Source organism: Mercenaria mercenaria, chromosome 7, assembly GCF_021730395.1.
Source record: "Mercenaria mercenaria strain notata chromosome 7, MADL_Memer_1, whole genome shotgun sequence".
NCBI lineage: Eukaryota > Metazoa > Mollusca > Bivalvia > Venerida > Veneridae > Mercenaria > Mercenaria mercenaria.
In genome coordinates this window covers 84370601-84388015 of record NC_069367.1, presented here as the reverse complement: position 1 = coordinate 84388015, position 17415 = coordinate 84370601, and the positions used below count along the sequence as shown (strand labels likewise).

General features: G+C 37.1%; 1 protein-coding gene across 1 annotated transcript in view; it reads right to left on the bottom strand.

The window, feature by feature from the left end:
- Positions 1 to 8722: 8722 nt before the first annotated feature.
- LOC123555189 (uncharacterized) overlaps positions 8723 to 17415 on the bottom strand; it is a 57590-nt gene continuing 48897 nt past the window's right edge. The window contains exons 10-11 of the mRNA XM_053548841.1: positions 14508 to 14657; positions 8723 to 11575 (exon numbers count right to left, since the gene is read on the bottom strand). Of these exons, the coding sequence (XP_053404816.1) occupies positions 11379 to 11575; positions 14508 to 14657 (347 nt within the window). The 3' untranslated portion in view covers positions 8723 to 11378. The remainder of the gene's footprint in view (positions 11576 to 14507; positions 14658 to 17415) is intronic.

The window sequence follows — 17415 nt, the reverse complement described above, 5'->3', positions numbered from 1 at the left end:
TTTGAAAATGGTTCAAACTTTTTACCTGGAACTTTCATAATAAAATAACTATGCAATGGACATTTACACAACATGTTGCGTTTTAAATTGTCTTGAATACCTTTTCAACACAGAGCCACAAAGTGGCCTGATCAAATTTACTGATTTTCAATGGACAAACTTCACCAAAAATCTAAAACATTTTTTATTAGTTGAGCTATTCAGGTGTTATTTTCAGCAGATATTGTAAGCTAAATAAACATTAAAATGACAGTATATCAGTACACTCTTTTTAATACTGGAAGGGTGGTACATTCTCAAACAGGGAAAAAGTGGGTGGGGTAAATAAACATTCGAAGCAACACTATTATTGGAACAAAAATTCTGCAGTTGTTAAGAAATGGCCTCAGATTGTCTACTACCCTCTTAATTGTATTAAATACAGCCATGGGTGATAAACTTAAACACAAATTTGTCCACAATATACATGTGTGTCATGGAAAAAAGCATAGACCTTGAACATGAAATGTAGACAAACAAAATTAACCCTGAAAGCTCAAGATACTTAACAAACAAAAAGTTTTGCCTGAGGCAGCATATTATTAGGAATGGTATTGTTAAAGTTGAGATTAAATTTTCTGCATTTGTTATTTCAATGTAGTTTAGAATATACATGGATATAGGTCTTCTAACTGGTAACTTTGACAGTCTCTTTTAGGTAGCCTTAGTGCTGGTAGTTTTAATATTCTATCTGGTTTGTCAATAGCAGCATATAATACAGTACAGGCACTGCTGTCAGTGGTCATTTACCTGAATGTACATAACACATTGATCGTTAATTTCTAGACAGAAACATAAATCTTCAAGTACTTTTGTTATAGAAGGAACAAATACTTATACATGTAATTGCATTAAATGTACTTTGACACTGTTAGTTCTAAGAAGGAACCCATCAAGTAAGTTCAAGGAAGGAACAAACACATTATCTACACTTGTTCCAAAGCAGGAACATACAGCAATCTAGGTATTGTTAGTTCCAGGTAGGGACATATACCAGTTGCACTCAATAAGCCACTATAAGTTCCAGAAAGTGTATCACCCAAGGCTGTATTTAACAAGAGCTCGTCGAACACAAAATGCCCCCCTTGATGCATTTAGTAATTGCACAAGGAACAGAAATTATATGCTCACTGTAAACAAAAGTTCTACCATTCTGGTTTAATCTGACCTTGACCTTTAACCTATTAACCTAACAAGAGATTACAGAGTGATCTTGGCACCATCCACTGAGCCATTTTTGAAGGTTCCAAATTTCAAAACTAGCTCAAGGTCAAAATCAAGGTCAAATTTCATTTCGGTACAAAACAATGTGTATGTGGTCCAAATTTGAAAGCTGTAGTTTGAGAAATGTGAAAGTAGGTCACTAGATCAATGTCAAGGTCAAAGTTCATTTCGGTAGACAGAACTATGCATGTGCTTCAAATTTGGAGGCTGTAGCTTGAGAAATGTGAAAGTAGGTAATAGGTAAAAATCAATGTCAAATTTCAATTCAGAACACAAAAATATGCATGCGGTCCAAATTTGAAGCCTATAGCTTCAGAAATGTGAAAGTAGGTCACTAGGTCAATTTCAAGATCAAAGTTCATTTCGGTACACAAAAGTATGCATGTGGTTCAAATTTGAAGGCTGCATCTTGAGAAATGTGAAAGTAGGTCACTAGGTCAAAATCAAGGTCAAATTTTATTTCGGAACACAAAACTATGCAAGTGGTCCGAATTTGAAGCCTGTACCTTCAGAAATGTGAAAGTAGGTCACTAGGTCAATCTCAAGATCAAGGTTCATTTCAGTACACAAAAACTATGCTTGCGGTTCAAATTTGAAGGCTGTAGCTTGAGAAATGTGAAAGTAGGTCACTAGGTCAAAATCAAGGTCAAATATTATTTTGGAACAAAAACCTATGCATGTGGTCTTAATTTGAAGCCTGTACCTTCAAAAATGTGAAAGTAGGTCACTAGGTCAATAACAAGGTGAAAGTTTGTTTCAGCACACAAACCTATGCATGTGGTCCAAATTTCAAGGCTGTAGCTACAAAATGTGAAAGTAGGTCACTAGGTCAAGATCAAGGTCAACTCATGTCAAGGTTCATCTTGCCACTCAAAACTATACATGTGGTCCAAATCTGAATGATGTAAGTTATGGACATGAAGATTCTAAGTTTTTCCCTATATAAGTCTATATGAACCATGTGGCCCCTGGGACGGGGCCATATTTGACCCTAGAGGGATAATTTGAACAAACTTGGTTAAGAACCACTAGATGATGCTACATTACAAAATATATAAGCCATAGTCTTTGTGGTTTGGACAAGAAGATTTTCAAAGTTTTTCCCTATATAAGTCTATGTGAACCATGGGCGGAGCCATGTGACCCCCAGGGCGGAACCCTAGGGGAATAATTTGAACAACCTTAGTAGAGGACTACTAGATGATGTCATATACAAAATATCAAAGCCCTAGGCCCTGTGGTTATGGACAAGAGGTTTTTCAAAAAATTTTCCTATATAAGTCTATATAAACCATGTGACCCCCAGGGTGGGGCCATATTTGACCCCAGGGAAATAATCTGAACAATTTTGGTAGTGGACCACTAGATTTTGCTACATACCAAATATCAAAGCCCTAGGCCCTATGGTTTTGGACAAGAAGATCAGAAACCGTTTAACTGTTCCTGGCCGATGTGACATTGACCTTTTACCTAATGACCTCAAAATCAATAGGGGTCATCTGCTGGTCATGGCTAACCTAACTATCGATTTTCCTGACACTAGGCCCAAGCGTTCTTAATTTATTGCCCTGAAACCATTTTACTGTTCCTGGTCACTGTGACCTTGACCTTTGACATACTGAACTCAAAATCAATAGGGGTCATCTGCTGGTCATGACCAACCTCCCTATCAATTTTCATGACCCTAGGCCTAAGCGTTCTTGAGTTATCATCCGGAAACCGCTTCACTGTTCAGGGTCACTGTGACCTTGACCTTTAATATACTGACCTCAAAATCAATAGGGGTCATCTGCTGGTCATGACCAACCTCCCCATCAACTTTCATGATCCTAGGCCCAAGTGTTCTTGAGTTATCATCCGGAAACCGGTTAACTATTCAGGGTCACTGTGACCTTGACCTTTGACATACAGACCTCAAAATCAATAGGGGTCATCTGCTGGTGATGACCAACCTCCCTATCAACTTTCATGATCCTAGGCCCAAGCGTTCTTGAGTTATCATCCGGAAACGGATTGGTCTACATTCCGACCGACATCTGCAAAACAATATACCCCTCCTTCTTCGAAGGGGGGCATAATAAAACTAGAATGTGTCTGTAGGACACATAGTGTGTCCCCACTGGTACATTTGTCACAAATAAGGGGCAATAATTCAATGATTCATGTTTGCAGGTTTTAGGGGATATAGCCTCAACAAACATTTTATACAAAGGGTTCATTATTCTAGGCCATATACCTCTTGAGCTATGAGCATCACAAACAAAACATCCACTATTTTGGCTATTTCAAGGGCCATAACTCTGTAATAAGCGCTAAGGTTCTCAAGAAGAATGCCAAGTGTGCAAGGTCACATCATAATCAAGACTCATGCAGTGCTTCATGAATTTACATCAAACTTTCTGAGCTAGGCACGTCATTAGGTGAAAATGTGCATTTTGAACCATTTCAGGGGCCATAACTCCAGAAATAGGGGACAGAGTCAGACGACAAATAGGAGGTGCACAAGTTCATATCATGATAAAGACTCATGCATGGTTTCATCAATTTATATGAAATACTTTCTGAGCTAGGCGCACATGGTGAAAATGTGCATTATGACTATTTCAGGGACCATAACTCTAGAAATAGGGGGCGGAGTCAGGGGAAAAGTAGGAGATGCTCAAGTTCATATCAGGAGAATGATTCATGCAAGGTTTCATCAATTTATATGAAATACTTTTGCGCTATCCACATCACAACGTGAAAATGTGCATTTTTGACTATTTCAGGGGCCAAAACTCTGGAAAAAGGGTGTAGAGACCGTAGAAAAATAAATGATGCGCAAGTTCATATCATGGTTAAGATTCATGCAAGGTTTCATCAATCTATATCAAATACTTTCTGAGCTAGGCGTGTCACAAGGTGAAAATATGTGTTTTTGGCTATGTCAGGGGCCATAACTCTGGAAATAAGGGACAGAGCCAGACAAAAAATAGAAGGTACGCAAGTACATATCATGACAAAGACTATTTTATCAATTTATATCAAATACTTTTTGAGCTAGGTGCGTCAAGAACTTCGGGCGACGGACTGACGCTCAGACAAGACCAAATCCATGTGCCTCCACCACTCATAGGGGCATAATTAAGATAGTAGCAGATAATCTGAGGCCATTTCTTGAACTGCAAAGTTCTTATTCCTATAGCTGTGTTGCTTCGAATGTTTAGCTTCGCATGTTTATTTACCCCACCCACTTTTCCCTAGTTTGAGAGTGTACCACTCTTCCAATATTAATTAGAGTGTACTGATAAATTGTCATTTTAATGTTTATTTAGCTTACAATATCTGCTGAAAATAACACCTGAATATCTCCACTAATAAAATATGTTTTAGATTTTTGGTGAAGTTCGTCCATTGAAAATCAGTAAATTTTGATTAGGCCACTTTGTGGTTCTGTGTTGAAAAAAGTATTCAAGACAATTTAAAATGTTGTGTAAATGTCCATTGCATAGTTATTTTATCACGAAAGTTCCAGGTAAAAAGTTTGAACCATTTTTAAAAAAGCGGCATAGATTGTGTTCCTGGCTGGTTACATGTCAAATTACCTCACCCACTTTAAATGTGAATTTCTATAAAAGTAAGTCAAAACTGATAACAGTAACACTTGTGAATGAAACTTTATACATGTAGGTATATTGTCATAAAATATAAAGAAAATCAAAAAACATTTTGCGCAGACACCTAACTGGGACCTCCCCCCCTTTTCATTTCTGAACACAGAACTATGTATGTGGTCCAAATTTCAAGCCTGTACCTTCAAAAATGTGACAGTAGGTCTCTAGGTCAATGTCAAGGTCAAAGTTTTTTTTTGGTGCACAAAACTATGCATGTGGTCCAAATTTGAAGGCTGTAGCTACAGTAATGTGAAAGTAGGTCAAAATCAAGGTCAACTCATGTCAAGGTTCATCTTGCCACTCAAAACTATACATGTGGTCCAAATTTGAATGTTGTAGGTTATTGGCAAGAAGATTTTAAAAACTTTTCCCTATATAAGTCTATATGAACCATGTGACACCCAGGGCGGGGCCATATTTGACCCTAGGGGGATAATTTGAACAAACTTGGTAGAGAATCACTAGATGTTGCTACATTACAAATATCAAAGCCCTAGGCTTTGTGGTTTGGACAAGAAGATTTTCAAAGTTTTTCCCTATACAAGTCTATGTAAACCATGTGACCCCCAGGGCGGGGCCATATTTGACCATAGGGGAATAATTTGAACAATCTTAGTAAAAGACCACTAGATGATGCTACATACTAAATATCAAAGCCCTAGGCTATGTGGTTTTGGACAAGAAGATTTTCAAAGTTTTTCCCTATACAAATCTATATGTAAATTATAAAAATAAACAAAGGGCCATAACTCACTCAAAAATTGTTAAATCAGTCTGATTTTCAGGGGGACACAACTAGGGTACCAATACATTATTCTGACAAAGTTTGGTCAAAATCTCCCCAGTAGTTTCTGAGGAGATGCGATAACGAGAAATTGTAAACGGACGGACGCACGTCCGACCGAAATGAAAGAGAGGGCCGTTTCTTTTGTTAATTTCTTTTGTTTGAATAGGGGGCCCTGACCCTTTAATCTATTGTTAACGGATTGAATCTATTGTTCTCTTTACTGTTAGATGGCCCTCTCTTTCATTTCAGTTGCCCAGACAGACTGTCTGACCACGGACGCAGAGTGATTTGAATAGCCGACCATCTGATGATGGTGGGCTAATAAACATGTCTACAAAGTTTCAAAGCTATAGCTCTTAGAGAATTCAAGAAAAGTGGACCTAATTAAAAAGGAATTAAAATTTTGTAAGAACATAAGGGGCCATAATTCTGATAAAATGCATATAAGACTTATGGCTCTTGGCCTACATACTCAACTAATGATGAACAAGTCTGCAAAGTTTCAAAGCCAGTGTTCTTATAGTATTCAAGTAAAGTGGACTAAAATAAAAATTTTAACCAAGAAATTAAAACTTTCTAAGTATAAAAGGGCCATAATTCCTACAAAATGCATGTTAGAGCTATGGTTCTTGGTCTACCTATTCATCTAATAATGATAAAAAGTGTGCAAAGTTTCAAAATCTGTAGCTCTGATAGTTTTTAGGAATAAGTGAACCTAAACAAAAATTTTAACCAAGAAAATCAAATTCTTGAAGTACCAAATGGGCCATAATTCTGGCAAAATGCTTATCAGAGTTATGGGTTTTGGCCTATGTATGCTTTCTCTATCCAACAAAGAGGACAAGCTTAGTAGCAGAGTTACTTAAAAATTGTAGAAATATGTTTTTTAATAGATCTATGTTTTACAAAATTGTCCAATCGCATAAAACGTAATGAACTGAAGAACATAATTATTTCCTTTTTTTCTGAGAAAATATATCTGCGTTCCAATTATATGAATAAAACAAGATGACCATGATGGTCCTGAATCGCTCACCTCTTCCCACATGACCCAGTTTTAAGTATGACGTCGTTTTTTCTATTATTTGACATAGTGACCTAGTTTTTGAGCTCATGTGACCCAGTTTTGAACTTGACCTAGATATTATCAAGATAAAAATTCTGACCAATTTTCATGAAGATTCATTGAAAAATATGGTCTCTAGAGAGGTCACAAGGTTTTTCTATTATTTGACCTATTGACCTAGTTTTCGAAGGTACGTGATTCTGTTTTGAACTTTACCTAGATATCATCAAGGTGAACATTCTCACTAATTTTCATGAAGATCTCATGAAAAATATGGCCTCTAGAGAGGTCAAAAGATTTTAATAATTTTAGACCTACTGACTTAGTTTTTGTCCGCAGCTGACCCAGTTTCAAACTTGACCTAGATATCATCAAGATGAACATTCAGACCAACTTTCATACAGATCCCATGAAAAGTATGGCCTCTAGAGAGGTCACAAGGTTTTTTTATAATTTGACCTACTGACCTAGTTTTTTAAGGCACGTGACCTAGTTTCAAATCTGACCTAGATATCATCAAGGTGAACATTCTGACCAATTTTTATGGAGATCCATTCACAAGTATGGCCTCTAGAGAGGTCACAAGGTTTTTCTATTTTTAGACCTACTGACCTAGTTTTTGACCGCACATGACCCTGTTTCGAAATTGACCTAGATATCATCAAGATGAACATTCAGACCAATTTTCATACAGATCCCATGAAAAATATGGCCTTCAGAGAGGTCACAAGGTTTTTCTATTATTTGACCTACTGACCTAGTTTTTGACGGCACGTGACCCAGTTTCAAACTTGACCTAGATATCATCAAGGTGAACGTTCTGACCAATTTTCATGAAGATCTTGTGAAATATATGGCCTCTAGAGAGGTCACAAGGTTTTTCTATTTTTAGACCTACTGACCTAGTTTTTGAAGGCACGTGACCCAGTTTCGAACTTGACCTAGATATCATCAAGGAGAACATTCTGACCAATTTTCATGAAGATCTTTTAAATATATGGCCTCTAGAGAGGTCACAAGGTTTTTCTATTTTTAGACCTACTGACCTAGTTTTTGATGGCACGTGACCCAGTTTCGAACTTGACCTAGATATCATCAAGATGAACATTCTGACCAACTTTCATAAAGATCCCATGAAAAATGTGACCTCTAGAGTGGTCACAAGCAAAAGTTTACGGACGCACGCACGCACTGGCGGACGACGGACACCACGCGATCACAAAAGCTCACCTTGTCACTTTGTGTCAGGTGAGCTAAAAAAAGCGGGCACATCTTCAACAGTGAAAATTTGGCAATAATGAATAATTATCAAACATGTCTTTCATTCTTTTTAAACAGCATTGAAATATTTTATCAGATGTTTCACAAACTAAATTCTTTAACAGTTTAACTTAGTAAGTTATTTGCATAATTTATTATATTATTTAAAGATCAAACATTCTTAAAAGCACACCATTCACACTTTGAAAAATCTCTGCTACTTTGTCAGCATAAAAACTGGTAACTAGGCATTGAGGACATTCATTCTAACTGGTACACTTTAACAAGAGCTGTCACAGGAGACAGCGCGCTCGACTATTTCAATGCTGGATGGTGAAACTGGGCACATCTGAGAGTTGGAGCTGTCACTACCGTGTTTAATGACTCCAGTAAGAATGAAGATATTGGACAATAGCTTGAGTCCGTGTCAAAAGTATTAAGTAATAAGAGAAATAAAGAACATTAAATAAGTATAATTCTAAGCAAAAAGGGGGATAATTCATGAAATATTGGTGCAAGAGTGTTTTTTACACCTTGTGTCATATGATGTGGGTGATAAGGCAGAACAACTATTTTAAGTTTGAATCAAATTCGTATAGTAATAACTGAGATAGAGTAAAAGAGTGCATCACAACTTAAACCTGAAATTCTAAGTAAACAAGGGGGGGGGGGGGGGGGGGGGAATGAATCATGAAATATTGGTGCAAGAGTTACGAACCTTGTGTCATATGATGTGACTGATGATGTTGAATAACTATTTCAAGTTAAAATCAAATCCATTTAGTAATAACTGAGACAAGAGATCACAGAGTGATCTTGGCGCCCACCAATCTGCCATTTTTGAGTGTTCCAAATTTCAAGACTTATTGACTAGCTCAAGGTCAAATTTCATTTCCGTACACAACACTGTGCATGTGGTCCAAATTCGAAAGCTGTAGCTTGAGAAATGTGAAAGTAGGTCACTAGATCAATTTCAAGGACAAAGTTCTTTGTACACAAAACTATGCATGTGCATCAAGTTTGAAGGCTGTAGTTTGAGAAATTTGAAAGTAGGTCACTAGGTCAATCTTAAGGTCAAAGTTTATTTCGGTACACAAAACTATGCAAGTGGTCCAAATTTGAAGGCTGTAGCTTGAGAAATGTGAAAGTAGGTCACTAGGTCAAAATCAAGGTCATATTACACTTCAAAACACAAATCTATGCATGTGGTCCAAATTTAAAGCCTGTACCTTGAAAAATGTGAAAGTAGGTCACTAGGTCAATGTCAAGGTCATAGTTTGTTTTGGTACACAATCCTATGCATGTGGTCTAAATTTGAAGCCTGTAGCTACAGAAATGTGAAAGTAGGTCACTAGGTCAATCTTAAGGTCAAAGTTCATTTCGGTACACAAAACTATGCAAGTGTTCCAAATTTGAAGGCTGTAGCTCGAGAAATGTGAAAGTAGGTCACTAGGTCAAAATCAAGGTCAAATTTTATTTGGGAATACAGAACTATGCATGTGGTCCAAATTTAAAGCCTGTACCTTCAAAAATGTGAAAGTATGTCACTAGGTCAATGTAAAGGTCAAAGTTTGTTTCGGTACACAAAACTATGCATGTGGTCCAAATTTGAAGGCTGTAGCTACAGAAATGTGAAAGTAGGTCACTAGGTCAAAATCAAGGTCAACTCATGTCAAGGTTCATCTTGCCACTCAAAACTATACATGTGGTCCAAATTTGAATGTTGTAGGTTATTGACGAGAAAATTTTAAAAGCTTTTCCCTATATAAGTCTATATGAACCATGTGACACCCAGGGCGGGGCCATATTTGACCCTAGGGGGAAAATTTGAACAAACTTGGTAGAGAACCACTAGATGATGCTACATTACAAATGCCAAAGCCCTAGGCTTTGTGGTTTGGACAAGAAGATTTTCAAAGTTTTTCCCTATATAAATCTATGTAAACCATGTGACCCCCAGGGCGGGGCCATATTTGACCCTAGGGGGATAATTTGAACAATCTCAATAGAAGACCACTAGATAATGTCACATACAAAATATCAAAGCCCTAGGCCCTGTGGATCTGAACAAGAGGTTTTTCAAAGTTTTTCCCTATATAAGTCTATATAAACCATGTGACCCCCGGGGCGGGGCCATATTAGACCCCAGGGAAATAATTTGAATCATCTTGGTACAGGACCACTAGATGATGCTTCATACCAAATATCAAAGCCCTAGGCTCTGTGCTTTTGGAGGAGAAGATTTTCAAAGTTTTTCCCTTATATAAAGCTATGTAAATTATAGAAATAAATAAAGGGCCATAACTCACTAAAAATTGTTGAACCAGTCTGATTTTTAGGGGGACACAACTAGGGTACCAATACATCATTGTGACAAAGTTTAGTCAAAATTCCCCATGGTAGTTTCTGAGGAGAAGCGATAACGAGAAATTGTTAACGGACGGAAGAACGACAGACCACGGACGTAGAGTGATTTGAATAGCCCACCATCTGATGATGGTGGGCTTATAAAGTGAAAGAAGTGCATCAAAATTTTAACCTGAAATTCTAAGTAAAAGGGGGCATAATTCATGAAATATTGGTACCAGAGTTATGGACCTTGAGTCATATGATGTGGCTGTTAAGGTGGAACAACTATTTTAAGTTTGAATCAAATCTATTTAGTATTAACTGAGACAGATTGAAAGTGCATCAAAACTTTAACCTGAAATTCTAAGTAAAAAGGGGAATAATTCATGAAATATTGATGCAAGAGTTATGGCCCTTGTGTCATATGATGTGAGCGATAATGTTGAATAACTATTTTAAGTTTGAATCAAATCCATTTAGTAATAACTGAGATAAGAGTGAAAGTGCATCAAAACTTTAACCTGAAATTCTAAGTAAAAAGGGGAGATAATTCATGAAATATTGGTCTGAGAGTTATGGTCCTTATACCATATGATGTGGGTGATGATGAGGAATAACTATTTTAAGTTTGAAACAAATTCATCAAGTAATTACAGAGATAAAGTGAAAGTGCATCAAAACTTCAACCCAAGTGAGGACGCGGAAGGACGTCGATGCCAGGTCGAGTAGGACAGCTCTCCATACTTCATATAGTCAAGCTAAAAATGTAAGCTTAGTACATTGTACTTTTCATAGAAAATGTTTCTAATAATTTATAAACACTTGAGAACTAAACAGGGGAGCCCCTGGGTGGGTAATCTTCAGCTGCCCTTCCTACGCTGCAATGCTGGCTTCAACATACTTGCAGACTGAAGATTTTTAAAATATAGAACTTTCAAAGATTCTTCAAAAACATTTTTTTGAATATACAAAAAACGTATTTTATTGAAAGTGTCGAGATTTATGACATGTAAGTTTTCAGGTAAGATTTTACACTCTGTCTGCATACAGGACATTGCTTTAGTGGTTTTCCACATGGTTCACATGAAATGAAATGTCCACATGGTGTGAAGGTGATCTCAATGTCCAGCTCCATACAGATCTTACATAGTCTTTGATCCTTCAACTGCTGATATTCGTCTTCTATTGAAGAAGCACCTGAAAATAAACAATTACCCCACCATTGTCACCTAAGAACAGTCTGAATATTTAACAAGGACCTGTCAAATTCATATTCACACACTACTCATAAAGATTATAAATCAAGGGTAAAGACTCTTTTAAACAAGAGTGCCAGACTGTCACAAAATACGCCCGTCTAAATATTTAGTTACCTATCATAAAAAGATTTCGAGTAATTCAAGGGCCATAATCCAAGTCTGGTGAAGATCGGATGAAAACTGTTCGACATAGAGGGCGGACAAGGATAAATTCGCAGATTTCGAGTAAAACAAGGGCCATAATCCAATAGTGCCCAGGGCAATTTGGCTGGTTATTGAACTTGGCAGAGATATTATGCCCACAAACATTGTTAGCAAGTTTGGTGAAGATCGGATGAGAACTGTTAGACTTCAGACTTTCGGACGCCGACCGTCCACCCGCCGCGGGTGTTCACATAATTATAAATATGCCCCGCTTTTTCAGACAGGTGTATCAAACAAGAGGACCATGATGGTCCTGAATCGCTCACCTCTTCCCACATGACCCAGTTTTGAGTATGACGTCGTTTTTTCTATTATTTGACATAGTGACCTAGTTTTTGAGCTCATGTGACCCAGTTTTGAACTTGACCTAGATATTATCAAGATAAAAATGCTGACCAATTTTCATGAAGATCCATTGAAAAATATGGTCTCTAGAGAGGTCACCAGGTTTTTCTATTATTTGATCTATTGACCTAGTTTTCGAAGGTACATGACCCTGTTTTGACCTTTACCTAGATATCATCAAGGTGAACATTCTCACTAATTTTCATGAAGATTTCATGAAAAATATGGCCTCTAGAGAGGTCACAAGGTTTTTCTATTTTTATACCTACTGGCCTAGTTTTTGACTGCACGTGACCCAGTTTCTAAACTGACCTAGATATCATCAAGGTGAACATTCAGATCAATTTTTATAAAGATCCATTGAAAAATATGGCCTCTAGAGAGGTCAAAAGATTTCATAATTTTAGACCTACTGACCTAGTTTTTGACCGCAGTTGACCCAATTTCAAACTTGACCTAGATATCATCAAGATGAACACTCAGACCAACTTTCATACAGATCCCATGAAAAGTATGGCCTCTAGAGAGGTCACAAGGTTTTTTTATTATCTGACCTACTGACCTAGTTTTTTCGGCACATGACCCACTTTCAAACATGACCTAGATATCATCAAGGTGAACATTCTGACCAATTTTCATGAAGATCCATTCAAGGGTATGGCCTCTAGAGAGGTCACAAGGTTTTTCTATTTCAAGACCTACTGACCTAGTTTTTGATCGCAGTTGACCCAGTTTCAAACCTGACCTAGATATCATCAAAATGAACATTCAGACCAACTTTCATACAGATCCCATGAAAAATATGGCCTCTAGAGAGGTTACAAGGTTTTTTCATTATTTGACCTACTGACCTACTTTTTGTGGGCACGTAACCCACTTTCAAACTTGACCTAGATATCATCAAGATGAACATTCTGACCAATTTTTATGGAGATCCATTCACAAGTATGGCCTCTAGAGAGGTCACAAGGTTTTTCTATTTTTAGACCTACTGACCTAGTTTTTGACCGCACATGACCCTGTTTCAAACTTGACCTAGATATCATCAAGATGAACATTCAGACCAACTTTCATACAGATCCCACGAAAAATATGGCCTTTAGAGAGGTCATAAGGTTTTTCTATTATTTGACCTACTGACCTAGGTTTTGAAGGCACGTGAACCATTTTCGAACCTGACCTAGATATCATCAAGATGAACATTCAGACCAACTTTTATATAGATCCCATGAAAAATATGGCCTCTAGAGAGGTCACATGGTTTTTCTATTATTTGACCTACTGACCTAGTTTTTGAAGGCACGTGACCCACTTTCGAACTTGAACTAGATATCATCAAGGTGAACACTCTGACCAATTTTCATGAAGATCTCATGAAATATATGGCCTCTAGAGAGGTCACAAGGTTTTTCTATTTTTAGACCTACTGACCTAGTTTTTGAACGCACGTGACCCAGTTTCGAAATTGACCTAGATATCATCAAGATGAACATTCAGACCAACTTTCATACAGATCCCATAAAAAATATGGCCTCTAGAGAGGTCACAAGGTTTTTCTATTATTTGACCTACTGACCTAGTTTTTGAAGGCAAGTGACTCAGTTTCGAACTTGACCTAGATATCATCAAGATGAACATTCTGACCAATTTTCATGAAGATCTTGTGAAATATATGGCCTCTAGAGAGGTCACAAGGTTTTTCTATTTTTAGACCTGCTGACCTAGTTTTTGAAGGGACGTGACCCAGTTTCGAACTTGACCTAGATATCACCAAGGTGAACGTTCTGACCAATTTTCATGAAGATCTTGTGAAATATATGGCCTCTAGAGAGGTCACAAGGTTTTTCTATTTTTAGACCTACTGACCTAGTTTTTGATGGCACGTGACCCAGTTTCGAACTTGACCTAGATATCATCAAGATGAACATTCTGACCAATTTTCATGAAGATCTTGTGAAATATATGGCCTCTAGAGAGGTCACAAGGTTTTTCTATTTTTAGACCTGCTGACCTAGTTTTTGAAGGGACGTGACCCAGTTTCGAACTTGACCTAGATATCATCAAGATGAACATTCTGACCAACTTTCATAAAGATCCCACAAAAAATGTGACCTCTAGAGTGGTCACAAGCAAAAGTTTACGGACGCACGGACGGACGACGGACACCGCACGATCACAAAAGCTCACCTTGTCACTTTGTGACAGGTGAGCTAAAAATAAGATTTAAGGTATCACAAACCAAAGAGAAATTCAAATTAGATACGGCTGATTTAACTGTAAAATATAAGTTAAGGAAATGAGGACATATTCCCAATATTTACATGAAGTTGGAACATTCTTTCCATGTTTTGAGGTCTGAGAACACCCAGCAGCTCCTGTTTGACTGGAGATATCCTTGGAAACAGTTTCCTGCTGGCACCTTTCTCTTTCTACAGCATCTATTAGTTCATTCAAATCTGTCATTTCAGCTCCTGCAAAACAATATATATGACAGGATCTCTGAGATAAATGTGGACAATACTTATGAACAAACAAGAGCTTTTTGTAAAACACATAAGCCCAAAATACCTTAACAAGAGGGCCATGATGGCCATATGGTGCTCGCCTGAGTCTAGTTGCTTGCTTGAACATATTTCTTTGCTAAAGCTTCAAAAACAAAACAAGAGGGTCATGATGACCCTGAATCGCTCACCTGAGTAACATGAGCCACACGTTTATAATGGCAAACTGATGCTAAAATATTAGAAAGTAGTTCAGTAGGTCACATTCATGGTCACTGAAAGTCAGTTTTAAGATCCGTGTGCAAAACTGTACATGTCATCCAAATTTCAAGGCTGTATTTTAAAAAACAAGGAAGTAGGTCAGAAGGTCAAGGTCACAGTCAAGTGACCCCTAATTGCTTGGGGTCATCAGGTAATTATAATTAAATAGTCAAGGAAATATGATCTCATAATTTTTGAAGTTTTAATATTCCTATATACTTCATATACATGTATTACAATGCTGGGGTATGGTTGTTTAATGGAGTGTCACTAAGTCTTGATTCAGCATGGAACACAACACACCAACGGGAAATTATTTATATTTATTTATTTTAAAATCTGTCTCCTTTGCTTTAGAAATTTTGTACTTGTGTTTTAACTTTAAGTTCAGTCATATTTAACAATTATCACACTAATTAAAATTTGTATTTGTATTCATATAGTACTTTTATCCTGGCCTACTCTATGACCTTATTTCCAGTCTTCGACAGAATACTGCAAAATGTCCTTTCGTGAGCATTTGACCCGACTGGCTTCACAAAGACTATGAAAGACACTGCTTCCACAGGTATTGCAGTAGAACTTCCTCTGTCTGTATTCTGAGGGTCCATTTCCTCTTTCCACAACATCTAATATGTTACTGCACTGTTTTGATAAAAGGTTTTCCATGTCTTCTTTTGCAGCCAAATACATGATTTCAAGGGTTTTCACAGAGTCTATGAGTTTTTTATTTTCCTGTGTAAGTTGATCAATTTGTGTGTTGATTTCCTTTTGTCTGTTTATGAATATATCCTTTGGTGCACTATGTTGTTTCATTAAGTTAAGAGTTTTTTGGTCCCATATTTGCTAATTCTGCATTGTCTATGTTGTAGAAGGGCATGAGAGAGCACATTGCTGATTTTAAAATGTCTACTCGCTCTTCTTGTGATGACTTGTTTTGTCCTGAAATGAAAACTTGATGAGGCTTCATAAAGTTTTTAAGTTGACTTACTTGTGGTTTTGTTTGTATTTTCACAGAGCCTGTATTATAGCAGTATGTTGCATAATGTCCGTATCCTCTGCAGATAGAGCAGATTCTGGTCAATGCCTTACAAAATGGATTATTTCCATGGTCACTTCCACTTCTTCTACATTCTTGATTGACACGTTCTAGCTGTGTTGATGAAAATGGAATATTCCATGGTAGTCTTCTGGAAGTCAGATTCTGTGATTTTAAAATTCTCTTAATTTTCGTGTTTGTTGGGGAATACTCGCTTATTTGCTGTTGAGGCATTAAGATCGTTGCAACAGCTAAAAAGTGTTGCACCCTGTTTCTATCACCAAACTTAAACAACGCTGGGTTATGATTGTTTAATGGAGTGTCACTAAGTCTTGATTCAGCATGGAACACAACACACCAACGGGAAATTATTTATATTTTATTTCAAAATCTGTCACTAAGTTTTACTAACAATATATAGCAAGTCTAACAGTTATCAGAGTAACAATATTATTTTATGCAAGTGTATCCAAATTTTAAGTATATTTATTTTTGAGAATATATCCAGATGTACATCACAAAGTTTGATCACTAAGTCCAGTCTTGTTCTTTTTTTGTCTATGATTTTGCCAAGCTTTTATACAGAAGATATAGCTTGAAGGCTGTCACAAAGTTTGATCACTAAGTCCAGTCTTGTTCTTACCTCCCAGTGATCTATGAAAACAATATCTTACCTCCCTGTGTCCTATGTGAACAATATTTTTCCTCCCTGTGTTCTATGTGAACAATATCTTATCTCCCTGTGTTCTATGTGAACAATATCGTACCTCCCTGTGTTCTATGTAAACAATATCTTACCTCCCTGTGTTCTATGTGAACAATTTCTTATCTCCCTTTTATCTAATAAGTATGTGAACAATACCTTACCTCCCTGTGATCTGTGAACAATATCTCACCTCCCTGTGTTCTATGTGAACAATAGCTTACCTCCCTGTGTTCTATGTGAACAATAGCTTACCTCCCTGTGTTCTATGTGAACAATAGCTTACCTCCCTGTGTTCTATGTGAACAATTTCTTCCCTCCCTGTGTTTATGTGAACAATATCTTACCTCCCTGTGCTTTATGTGAACAATATCTTGCCTCCCTGTGATCTATGTGAACAATATCTTATCACCCTGTGTTCTATGTGAACAATATCTTTCCTTCGTGTTCTACATGTATGTAAACAATATCTTATCTCCCTGTGATCTATGAAAACAATATCTTACCTCCCTGTGTTCTATGTAAACTATATCTTACCTCCCAGTGATTTATGAAAACAATACCTTACCTCCCTGTGTTCTATGTGAACAATATTTTTCCTCCCTGTGTTCTATGTGAACAATATCTTACCTCCCTGTGCTCTATGTGAACAATATCTTACCAACCTGTGTTCTATGTGAACAATTTCTTATCTCCCTGTGTTCTATGTGAACAATAGCTTACCT